We start from the raw sequence: 13,806 nt of genomic DNA, 5'->3' as shown, positions 1-13,806 counted from the left end.
TAAGTATTAAGTTTTTATGTTCTTATTAATTAAATTTAAATAAGCTTACAAAATTATTATTATTATTTTATTTTTTCCTGAATTGAGACCCAAGGGTTAGCTTAATTGGTTGCTAAGTACCTTGCTAGTTGGGAGGTCACCTGATCAAATCTTCCGGATGCCCTTTGGGTTTAGGCCTTACTTACTTGACTAGAGTTGAATATAGAAACCACCAAATAAATATGAATGAAAAATCATGGAAGATCAGTTCTGGAATCTAGAATTTATGCAAAAATATGAATACTGGGGTTCTTTTATAATACGGAAAGGATGTACCAATTCTGAAGGAAGTACATTGATAATTTGCAGTAAGCTTTGGGATAGGATCATCTAATCTACATAGTAAGATGTCACTGGGAGCCCGCAGATATTATAGTGAAAATCATAAACATAATAGTCCCGAAAAATGATGCAAGCAAAGCGCCTACTACATGATCACAGAATTTTCCAAATTGGTGGCAGATTGCAACCCAGCCACTGTGAGAGTTCCCCTTCTTTCCAATGTATGCGACCGAACTTGCTGCTGAGGATCCAGACATTATCAGCAATGTCATCAGCTGCAACACCATAATGAACCAACGAGTCCAGACATAACGTATATGAGGATGGATTTATAAAAAGATCAATAGAGAATATGGAAATATACAAATCTTATGTGTAAAGATAAGGAGCATGATATTACAAAATCAAATAAGAAAAGCACTTTAGGGCCACAGAGTTTTGGAGCCTTCGCCTTGAGGCACAAACAGAAAGTCAGAGATATGAGACCGTACACAGCAGCAATCGCATTTGCAATCACAAAAAACCTGCAAGTCTTCAGAAATCATAGTTTAGAAAGTCATGAAAAAAAAATTCCCAATTTCAGACACATCTTTTAAAGCACAAAAAACCTGAAAGTCTTCTGAAATCATAGTTTAGAAATTCATCAAAAAAAATTCCCAATCTCAGACACATCTTTTAAAGCATATTTTTTTATTACTTTCTAACTTTAGATTGATAAGCTGATATGCTATATTTTTCTATCAATTCAAAATAAAAAATTTCATTGAAGTTAAAATTTTACTATGTTGACCAAAATAAAAATTCTAAAATAAGTGAAAAAATCTTTAAATTCATATTAAATCAGTATTTAAAATAAATCTAGTGATTAAAAAATAAAAAATAGATCAAACAATTTATTTTGTTCTTTTAAGACAGGCTCTATTTAGGCGCATTTAAAAGGATTTATTTGTAGCAGAGTATGAATGGGAGCAGTAATTGCCCAGCTAATGGATTTTTGAAGCTAATGTGTTTGGTTATGGCAAGTTTTATTTTTTTTGTGATTGTCTCTGGTAATTGTGGTTGCTGTGGGGATATTTGGAGATGGTGATGGCACTGGTGAGGCTTTTGCTTTTCAAGTTGCGAGGCATGCAGATTTAGTGTGTTTTGCTTTGTATATTTAAATTTAATTTGATTATAGATTTTGGAAAATTTTGGAAATCTGACTAATGAGAGCAAAGTTAAATAGTTTGTTCTTTACTCCTGTTTAAAGTTAAATAGTTTGTTCTTTACTCCTGTTTAATTTTTGTGATTGCTTCCTTCCAATAATTGAGATTGCTGTGATTGCTTCCTTGCAATAATTGAGATTGCTGTGGGGATATCTGGAGATGGTGATGGAACTTGTGAGACTCCTGCTTTTCAAGTTGCTAGGCACCAAGATTTAGCAGGCTTTGTATATAATTGAGGTTGCTGTGAATTTTGTGATTGCTTCCTTTCAATAATTGAGGTTGCTGTGGGGATATCTGGAGATGGTGATGGCACTTGTGAGACTCCTGCATTTCAAGTTGCTAGGCACCAAGATTTAGCAGGCTTTGTATATAATTGAGGTTGCTGTGATTTTTATGATTGCTTCTTTTCAATAATTGAGGTTTTTGTGGGGATATCTAGAGATGGTGACGGCCCTTGTGAGACTCCTGATTTTCAAGTTGCTAGGCACCAAGATTTCCCAGGCTTTTGTATATAATTGAGGTTGTTATGGGGATATCTGGAGATGGAGATGGTGATGGCACTTGTGAGGTTCTTGGTTGTTAGGCTCCAAGATTTAGCAGGCTTTGTATTTTATATCTAAATTTAACTAGAATGCAGATTTAAGAAAATCTCTGAAATTTAACTAACAATTATGGATTTAATTAATAACTGCGAAATTAAAAATGTTATATTTTACTTTATTTCTATTTATCAAATTTCTAAAATATTTCGGAATCTACAATCAAATAACATTGCACTCCAAATCCACTCTCTGATCTGACACTGACAATAATCAATTGTCACACTCACAATAATCAATTAATTGAATAATGAGCCTAAGAAAAATAGGAATTTCCCTGGCCATTATTTGGTAAACCGGTCATGGATTTCTTGAGATGTTCTTAGGAAATCCATGAACTATATACCAAATATCAGGAGATAAGAATTGGCCAAGGTAATAGATGAGCCTTTATACGGGGGAACGGACTAGCAAAAAATAATATTTTCATTGTTCACAATACGGGATGATGATTTGGACAGTGCCTTGAAATAGTCGATGCTGCGAGCATAAAAGTGAGCAGATTCGCAACAATCCAAAGCTACGAGTTGGTTTAGTCTAACCCATATGTTCCATAGTCCCAAAATCAAAATCAAATTTCAATTTTCCCATTCTACCTCTCTTTTCTGCGCAGCCCAAAACAGCTGCCAAAAAATATTTTAGAAAGCTGATTCTCACAGATCTAATAACACCAGATTAGAGAGCTTATTAGATGAAACTAAAAAGAATTGAAGCACACCTTATGACACATAATAACATAACGAAAACACCTAGGACACCAACTACACTAGCTATCACGACTAAAGCTTAAACAATTTTTTTTTCAGAGAGAAAATCAACATGTATATTATATTAAGGAAATATAATGAGTTGTAACATGAAAGGCCATATATCAGCCGATTGTTTCTGATGACAATAGAGGGGCTGCTCAGAGCCGAAAATAAGATTGAGCTGTTCCAAAAGGAGGTCCAGAGGACCATACCAAAAATCAAAACATGTTCACAATAGCCATCCAAAAATAAGGAGAGATTACACCCATGAGAAGAAATCCACAAAGATCATAAGCAAAACCGAAGAGAAGAAAAACATATCAATCCGAGGCAACCAGAGCAGATATGTACACCAACACAGAATCTATAGAAGCCTTTGACTCCTGAAAAATGCTGGCATTTCTCCACTTCCAGAGAAACCAACAAGTGAGGATAAATATCGATCTCCAAGCCAGACATTGATAACTCCACCACTTGAAAGCTTAAACAACTTATCTCACACTACTTTGCAGATATCTCTACAGCTTAGATGACAAATAAAGCAAACAAAAAAAGGTGGAACTGAGAATAACAACTACAGAAAGTAGAAAAAATAAAAATTTCGTACGTGAAGGCAGGAGTGTAATGGTATTTGGCTTTCAAAGAAAGGCCGAAGATTGAAATGGTCTGATTGTTCAATCCCATAACAACTGCAGCACTCAACGTGGCTGCTATTCCGAGCAGCCTAACCACATAGTCCAGCGTCCCTCCAGACCGATATATGGAATTAGTATAACCCATGATAGCCCTCTTCTTCACCGAATGATCTGTATACCCTGCACTGCTATGTATCTATTGCGCAATTTTAACCAGAAAGTAAATGAAGACTCTGCCTTATTGCCCAGCCAGACTGCTCAACATGCTGAGCTTAATATAGATAGATACGTGCTATAAAGATAGGCACTGCGCTATCCCAATCCCAATGATGAGAATTTGCGGCGGGCCGTGGCTAACCTGTCATCACGTCATAGACTGCACTCTTTTTGGCAGCTGTTGTGCACACTTTATCTTACGTAAAGTTGTTCGGCATCCCACGCCGATAAACGTGAATTTCGCTTTCATTCAAAGCTTTAATATTTTGTGGCACCACCGAATTTCCTACTCACAAACCCATTTCTTACGCCCAGAATCGCTCAACAAATCCGTACAATAATTTAATAATTTATTGCGTCCCAGAAAAGCAATTTTAATGAATTTTAAAGGGTTTAGTTTTTAAAGTCTATCGAAAAAGGTTCGTACACCCCAGAATGGGTCAATTGGTCAAATAAATAAGTAAAATTAAAAATAATAAATATATAAATAAAGTCTTGCCTCCAATAAGAGATATTTTAATTAATATTAGAGTATTTCTTTCAACCCCTGGAACAAGGTTCCTCCACCCCATGTGCGGGTGAGTTTTTTAAGGAAAATATCTAAGCATATTCAGGTCCAAAAATTGGTTTTCTACAGATCTCTTGACCGGAATTTAAATAATGAATTATATATACTTAATAAAGATAGAAAAATTATGATTACATTTTGACTCTTTTCAAAGTTGGTATAAGAAATCTTGGTTAAAAAGGTTATTTAACTTCGAAGGAATCTGGGTTAAAAGGTTATTTAACTTTGAAGAAATCTGGGTTAAAATGTAAATAGTTAGATTTTTTTATTTATTTATTAATTTAATATCAAATTTATGGATGATATTATTTTTATAAATTTAAATTAATAATTTAATAAGTTAATTTGAGTAGTTGATTGTTATAAATTATTAGCACAATTATATAAATTAAATGGTTAGTAAATATTTATTGGCATCAATTTATGATAAACATCAAAACACTTTATGATATATTTTATATCGATGTTGATTTTTTATGGAATATTTTGTAATCTTACCCAGATGTCTAATATTTTGGGCAAATAATTCACTTATCTTGAAGGATATAAAGCTAAATTATTGATCAAAAGTGTGGTAAACCTCGAATAAATAAATAAAGAATCTCATTAATAAATATGAACGAAAACAATTTATTAATAATTATTAATTTTAAACCAATCTAGTAATAATTATTGATTTTAGAGAAAAAAATTCAAATCACAATAAATAAGATCAATAATAAGAATAAAGTTAATAATTAATATAATTCTGTGGAACTGGAGGAACGCTCACATTTTCCAAAACTCTAAGGAACCTCTCCAGGCTATTCTTCAGCGTATATTGGCTTGCTATGATTCCTATCAACAGAATGCCACTATGCCAAACAGGTCTGCCATTTGATGCTGCGGGGTTGTGGTCCTGCATGAGGTTTTATCCCTCCAGATTGTCAGTATCTTGTCTGTCCTCTTCTCCAAGGCTGGGCGTATCTACCCCTTCTTTCTTATATGTTTTTGTATGAATCTGTATATGGTACCAAGTATAGACACGTCTCTGTCAAGCTTTTTTTGAACATCTGGTCTTGTAGATATATAGTATATTGTCACTTCTCTCTATTATGTGTGTTTAGATCTGGTCTAGATCTGGTCTATCTGACATCTATCTTTTACTAAGGATGATAGGCATTTGCCTCTATGGATTATCTGTATGCTTTTATGAAAGGGAGACTGGGCATTTCTATGCCTTAGCTGTATCTCGAATTATGTATTGATGATCTTTATATACTCTTAATATAAAGCTATGTTGTTTTTTTTCTCTGAAAAAAAGGAATTAGATTAGGAAGAATAAAATGAAGTTAAAAGAATGGTTCAAACTGAGCATAAATTAATAATCTGATCATACTGGGTGGTGTAAAGAGGATGTCAAATATGATTTACTTGTATGAATATTTTCAAAATTAACCAGGAAATAAATTAAAAGATTCGGTCAAAGTGTTAATAAATTAATAATATTTAATTTATTTTAATTTGGTCAAATTAATAAAGTTAATAGAATTGAGATTAAAATAAATAATTATAATGGTATTAAATCCATATTAGTTATTGATAATAGTTAAATAATAATGTAATATAATATATTTTGGTCAAATTGAAATATCTATAATATAGATAAAGATTAATTAGATTAATGAGAATATTAGATGAATATTATAATTAATAAGTTAAATAATTAGATTAGAGAAAGGAAAATTAGAAGAATATTACTTAAAAATGTAAAATATGGAAATAACAATAAAGAAAAACATAGAATAAAAATCAATTTTATTTCGGAAGAACTTAATAGCAACATAAGTATGACTATGAAAACCTACATGATTAAGCATCTTACATTGCCAATATTTTAAAACAATCATAAAAATTAAGCTTATTTTAAATTATTATTGCGGGGTTATATAATATAATGTAACATTTTAAATATTTTTAATTTAGTAAAATTTAAAATATAATAATTATTAACGTTAATGGTTTAAAAGCCCATGGTATTTTTTATGATGAAGCCTTTTAAATGTTTGACGAAATCTATCATGGAATGCAAGAGTACTATATTAGATCAATCTTAGCTCCAAACTTGATCTTGTAGGATCCCTATTTAAGATGACTCTAGGGTAGACATTAATGAATGTGGTTGATAAACGCCGATAGGCTCATATCAAGCATATATATCAATTATCAATAATATTAATATAAATATAAGAACCATATTAATAATAATTAATATTATTTTTGTATTCAAGTTTCTGTGATCCATAATGAATTAAACAAAGTCTTTCAGTAGAAATCACATGAGAGAATTTTTTTGGCGACGCATTTCGAACCAACAAGTGTGGTTCATCATCAGGACCAGATGATGAACCACACTTGTTGGTTCAAAACTCGTCGCCAAAAAAATTCTCTGATGTGATTTCTACTGAAAGACTTTGTTTAATTAATATTATATTATTACTATTATATTAAATAAAAATAATAATAACAAACATTATATTAATAATAATTTAGTAAATAATAATGAAGTAATTATGAAATAAACATTTAATAAAAAACAAACAATAATTTAATGTGGTTGATAGAAAATTTAACTTTAAATAGTCGACCAGAACATAGTTATTAAATGCTAGTCTCTTCCAAAACACATCGAGACAGATGACAAATGCTGCACCAATTCAAATCAACAAGATAATGATCACAACCATTAATGCTTTCGAACGAATCCCTTCTCGCATTGTCTTTCATTTTTGCATAATGTTGAAAATAAAAATACGGTAAAATCTACAAACCATTTATTTATTTCACTCTTGATATAGCTGTAAATGTCATAAATTACCTCTCTCTGTGTCCAATATCTAGAGTGGATTGTTACAAGGGAATAATATTAAACCCAAGGGATAAATATTATAAACCCTAAAATAAAAATGCTTGACCATGATTTACCATCATTGGTTTTCATACTAAGACAATGTTTGTCACAATGTGACGTTGGACCATGGTTGATTTTCATGAGACAATCTTTGGCACATTATGACATTGGACCATCATTGACCATTGATGACCATGATTGTAAATCAAAATGATTTATATTAAACTCTAGGATTAATATTATAAACTATATGAATAATATTATACCCTAGGAATATGAACCAAATAAACCCAAAGGATTGATATTATAAACCGAAGGGATTAATTCTAATACCCAAAGGTATTATAAACCCAAGGGAATAATAAATCCAAGGGATTGATACTAAAAACTCAATGGATTAAAAACCCAATGGATTAATAATATAAACCCAAAGGAATAGTATTAAACCCAAGGGATTAATATTATAAACCCAAAGGATTATAAACCCAAGGGAATAATATTAAACCCAAGGGATAAATATTATAAACCCAAGGAATATAAACCCTAAGATAAATATCTATCGTGCAATGTGACGTTGGAATATCGTTGACCATGATTGATTTTCATATTGAGGTCCAACGTTTGTCACAATGTGACATTGGACAATGGTTGACCATCGTTGACCATGGTTGATCTCCATATTCAGAAAATATTTGTCACAATGCGACATTGGACCATTGTCGACAATATGACGTTGGACCAAGAGATAGTCTTTATCACAATGTGACCATGGTTGACCATGGTTGTTTACGATGATTGAACCCAAAGGTATTATAAATCCAAGGGATTAATATATTAAAAACAAGGTATATAAACCCTAAAGGGATTGACATTATAAACCCAAGAGATTAAAAACCCAACAGATTGATAATATAAACACAAAGGAATAATATTAAACCTAAGGGACTAATATTATAAACACAAGGTACATAAACCCTAAGATAAATATTATAAACCCAAGGCAATAATAAACACAAGGGAATATAAACCCAAGGTAATAATATTAAACCCAAGGGATAAATATTATAAACCCAAGGAATATAAACCCTAAGATAAATATTATAAACCATAACATAAATATTTGTCACAATGCAACGTTTGAATATGGTTGACCATGATTGATTTTCATATTGAGACAAATAAGCCCTAACATAAACATGGTTGACAATGGTTGATTTTCATATTGAGACAATCTTTGGCACATTGTGACATTGAACCATTGTTGACCATGGATGACCATGATTGTAAACCCAAGGGATTTATATTAAACCATGGGATTAATATTGTAAACCCTATGAATGATATTATATCCTAGGAATATGAACCAAATAAACCCAAGGGATTGATATTATAAACCGAAGGGAATAATAAACCCAAGGGATTAATTCTAAAACCTAAAGGTATTATAAACCCAAGGGAATTATATTAAACCCAAGGGAATAATAAATCCAAGAGATTAATACTAAAAACCCAAGGGATTAAAAACCCAACGGATTGATAAAATAAACACAACAGAATAATATTAAACCTAAGGGACTAATATTATAAATCAAAGATATATAAACCCTAACATAAGTATTATAAAACCAAGGTAATAATAACCCAAGGGATTATATACCCAAGGGAATAATATTAAGCCCAAGGGATAAATATTGTAAACCTAAAGAATATAAACCCTAATATAGATATTATAAACCCTAAGATAAATATTTGTCACAATGCGACGTTGGAATATGGTTGACCATAATTCATTTTTATATTGGGACAATGTTTGTCACAATGTGACATTGGACAATGGTTGACCATCATTGACCATGATTGGTCTCCATTTTGAGACAGTCTTTGTGACAATGCGACGTTGGACCATGGTTGACCATGATTGAACCCAAAGGTATTATAAACCCAAGAGAATAATATCAAACCCAAGGGATTAATATTATAAATCCAAGGTATATAAACCCTAAAGGGATTGATATTATAAACCCAATGGATTCATACTAAAAACACAAGGGATTAACCAATGGATTGATAATATAAACCCAAGGGAATAATATTAAACACAAGGGATTAATATTATAAACCCAAGGTATATAAACCCTAAGATATATATTATGAACCCAAGGGAATAATAAACCCAAGGGAATAATATTAAACCCAAGGGATAAATATTATAAACCAAAGAAATATAAACCCTAGGATGAATATTATAAACCTTAAGATAAATATTTGTCGCAATGTGACATTGGAATATGATTGACCATGATTAATTTTCATATTGAGACAACTTTTGTCGCAATGCGATGATGGACAATGGTTGACCATCGTTGACCATGGTTGATCTCCATATTGAGACAATATGTGTCACAATGTGAAGTTGGACCATGGTTGACCATGAATGATCATGGTTGTGACAATGTAACATGAGGCCAAGAGACAGTCTTTGTCATAATGTGACCATGGTTATTGACCATGGTTGACCATGTTTGACCATGGTTGAGACAACATTCGTCACAATGCGACGTTGGAACATGGTTGACCATGGTTGATTTTCATATTGAGACAATGCTTGTCGCAATGCGGCATTGGTTTATTTTCATATTGAGAAAATATTTATCACAATGTGGTGTTGGACCATGGTTGACCATGATTATAAACCCAGTGGATTTATATTAAACTTAAAGATTAATATTATAAACCTATGTATAATACTGTACCCTAGGAATATGAAGCCTTAGATTAATAAACCCTATAAGTTATTATTTTATAGGCTTTTTAATGAAAAAAATTCAAAGTATAGTGCAAAATCTTAAAAAAGAAAGAATAATAGATAATGATTTTTTCAAAAATAAATTCATATAAAATAAAATGAAATGAAATAAGCATTTATAAATTCATAAATGCATTTACTATAATCTCATTTGAATGTATTAAATTTTAAAAAATATATCATGTGAAACATTATTGATGAAATTTTAAATCTATAAATTTACAATTTAATAATGCATGATATATTTCAAAAATTGATAATTTAAAAAAATAAAAAAAATTAAACCAATTTTATATTTTTACTTCATTTATTTTACTTATAATCAATATACAATATAATGCATTTCAAATTTTAAAAATAAAAATGCATTTCAAAACATCAACCATAATTTCTAAATTTCATAATTTATTAATCATGGAGGAACTTATTATGGAACTTATTAATATAAACAATGTACTTCATAAGTAAAATATTTCAATGCCATATTAAGTATAATATTTCAATGTCAACTAATATGTACAATGAAAAGAAATAGTTTTTCTCATGGTTGATGATGATTATAAACCCAATGGATTTATATTAACCCTAAAAATTAATATTATAGACCCTATGAATAATATTATACACTAGGAATATGAAGCCTTAAATTAATAAATCCTATAAAGTATTATTTTATATGCATTTTTAATGAAAACAAAATTCAAAATATAACGCAAAATGTTAAAAACAAATGAATACTAGATAATGAATTTTTCAAAAATAAATTCATATAAAATAAAATGGAATAAGCATTTCTAAATTCATAAATTTATTTACTATAATCTCAATTAAATATATTAAATATAAAAATATAAAAAATATATCATGTGAAACATTATTGATGGAATTTTAAATCTACAAATTTAGAATTTTTTAATGTATGATATATTTCAAAAAATGATAATTAAATTATAAAAAAACGAATTCTATATTTTTACTTCATCTATTTTACTTATAATCAATTTACAATACAATGCATTTCAAATTTTAAAAATAAAAATATATTTCAACACTGAGCAGTCGAGTTCTATACTGCTTTTTTCGAACTCCTAGGAGATGACGTTCTCAAGGTCATTGACGACTATTAAACCTCTCGGAGGATGTATGAGGCATTCAACACCACTTTCATTGTGCTCATTCCTAAGTCTGATAATCCTGACTCTTTCGATGACTTCTGCCCCATCTCCCTCTGTAACTGTATCTATAAAATCATCGCCAATCACCTTCATCCCATTTTATTCTCACATATCTCCTCAAAACAATTTGCCTTTCTCCAAGATCGATAGATCCATGAAGCTGTAGGAACTGCACAAGAGGTGTTGCACTCTGTACAGATGAAGAAATTGAAAGGTATGATCCTCAAGGTAGACCTCTCAAAAGCTTTCGATCATGCTAGTTGGTTATATATCAGAATGCTCTTAACTCATATTGGTTTTCCCATAGAGTTTATATAGTGGATCATGTGTTTCATAACAAACATAACTTTCAGTGTCCTTATCAATGGATCCTTTCTTCCACTCAGAAAGAGGTCTCAAGCAGGGATGCCCTCTATCCCCTCTATTATTTTTGCTCATTATGGAAGGCCTCAGCAGACTCATATTGGAAGAACACATGATGGGCAGACTTCAGGGTATCAGGATTATAGACAGATGCATATTGACCCATCTACTCTTTGTAGATGATGTGTTGATCTTCCTTAACGGAGGCATTGGGGATTTGACCGACTTACAGAATATCATGGCAATATTTCGAACTGTTACCAACATGGAAATCAACAGTCTAAAATCCACTATAATGGTTTCAGGATGCACACCTCATGAGATACAGTTTGCCCTCCACAGATTCCCATTCACTCTTCTGCAGCTGGATGATGGTCTTAGGTACCTAGGATACTGGTTGAAACCCCTCGGATACAAGATTGCAGACTGGACATGGTTAATCTCTAAGCTAGAGAGAAGACTTAATATATGGCACCACAAGTACCTCTCAAGAGCAGGTCAGCTAGTTCTTATTAAAGCAGTACTCGAAGCTACCCCTGTATATTGGATGTCTCCATAGAAAATTTTAGGGGCGAATGTTCGCCCTTTGGCGAAATTAAGGGGTTTTAAATTTTTAGTGGGCGAATATTTTGTATCATAGTACATTTTTAGAAATCACCTCAAATAGCCCACCTTATTTTAAGGGAGAGGGTAAAAAAGGTAAATTTAGCCCTTGAAATTAGGAGTTACAACCTTCCATTCGCCCATTTTCAAGAATAGATTTTATTTAAGTGAATCCATTCGCCCATTTTCAAGAATAGGTTTTATTTAAGTGAATCCTATGGGCCAAATACCATATTTATAAAAGAGGTATGGTAAATTAATAAAAATATAAATAAATGAGAGGTATCGTAAATAAATAAAATATTTTTTATATTTACTCCATAAGTCACCTTATATACATGCAAGGGTGTAAACAAATAAAAATATAAGTAAACTGGAGGTATGGTAAATAAATAAAACGTCTTTTTATACTTACTCAAAAGGTATGGTAAATAAATAAAAATATAAATAAACTAGACGTATGGTAAATAAATAAAACCTCTTTTTATATTTAGTCCATAACCCTCATTCTATTTATCAAGGCTCAAGAAAGAGGTTTTATTTAAGTGAATCCTATGGGCCAAATACCATATTTGTAAAAGAGGTATGGTAAATTAATAAAAATATAAATAAACGAGAGGTATGGTAAACAAATAAAACATTTTTTTATATTTACTCCATAAGTCATCTTATATTTAAGAACACTCAAAAAATGCGTTATATTTAGGTGAAACCTATGGGCAAAATACTATGGGACAAATACCATGGACTAGATTGTTATTAATACCATGCCAAAAAACATTATTAACCCTAATATTAGTATTAATAAAAATAAAAATGGCACATGGTATTGACCCATGGTATTCACCAAAATGGCACATGGTATTCACATAGAATGTAGCCTATTTAAATGGGGGAATTAAACCAGCATAGATCCATCTTTACTCTGGATCTACTAACCCCCGAGAGGTATCAAATATCATGATATGCAAACTAGCATAGAGTGAAAAAATATTTGATCCCTCTTGGGGCTTGGTAAATCAAGTGTAAAAATGGATGTTGTAATTTAATGTATGTTAAACATTTTAGCTTGGTTAAAATAAAAAATAAAATAATTTTTTTTATTAATTTTATTAATTTTTATAAATTACTAATAGTAAATTTTAAGCTCCAGGTTTATGATAACCCATGGTAATACCAAGATCTTACAAGATTTTATAATTGAGTAAAATATTCGCCATGCCTGGTGAGAGATTCGCCAAAAAATTATATATACATATTATATTATTGATAAAATCGCCTTCCATTTTTCCTATATACCATGGAGATTCACCCATTTATTATATTTATAAATTTAGGGGAGGTTCTTAAAATTTTCCCTGGATGTCTCTAGCCTAGATTCCAAGGGGAATTCTCTCTAGAATACAAAATCTCAGTTACAGATTACTTTGGAAGGGTAAACAGTCCAGGAGAATCTTTGCCTGGGCTAGATGGGAATTACCAGCACTTCCAAAGAAATGGGTAGGATGGGCCATTAAAAGATTGGATTATTTTTCCACTACACTCGCTGTTAAGATAGGATGGCAATTGATTACCACCAGCAGTTTATGGATAAGGGTGGCATATTCGAAATATATATCTCCCCTAAACTTGATGGGTTGGATCCGTCGACCCAACTGGAACAAGACTGGGATATC

The 13,806-nt window shown here is 31.1% G+C and overlaps 1 protein-coding gene across 1 annotated transcript; it reads right to left on the bottom strand.

Annotated features, from left to right (window-relative positions):
• Positions 1–276: 276 nt before the first annotated feature.
• On the bottom strand, positions 277–3,803 carry LOC149209092 (CASP-like protein 1U1). Its single transcript, XM_089394211.1, has 3 exons — positions 3,482–3,803; positions 722–845; positions 277–596 (listed from the first exon to the last, which is right to left on the bottom strand). Exons 1-3 carry the CDS (start codon positions 3,652–3,654, stop codon positions 390–392), a joined length of 504 nt encoding a protein of 167 aa, XP_089250337.1. The 5' UTR covers positions 3,655–3,803; the 3' UTR covers positions 277–389.
• Positions 3,804–13,806: the final 10,003 nt, after the last annotated feature.

This window comes from Pinus tabuliformis, chromosome 1_2 (genome assembly GCF_031772625.1).
Source record: "Pinus tabuliformis cultivar Carrire ecotype Pingquan chromosome 1_2, CPIR1, whole genome shotgun sequence".
Lineage (NCBI taxonomy): Eukaryota > Viridiplantae > Streptophyta > Pinopsida > Pinales > Pinaceae > Pinus > Pinus tabuliformis.
Note: the sequence above shows the minus strand (reverse complement) of the source record. Positions and strands in the feature narration are given on the sequence as shown.

Coding starts and splice junctions, on each gene's coding strand:
- LOC149209092 (XM_089394211.1), bottom strand. CDS start 3,654: ATGGGTTATACTAATTCCATATATCGGTCTGGAGGGACGCTGGACTAT. Junction 846..3,481: donor CATTACACTCCTGCCTTCAC/GTACGAAATTTT, acceptor GAAGACTTGCAG/GTTTTTTGTGATTGCAAATG. Junction 597..721: donor TGCTTTTCTTATTTGATTTT/GTAATATCATGC, acceptor ATGGTGTTGCAG/CTGATGACATTGCTGATAAT.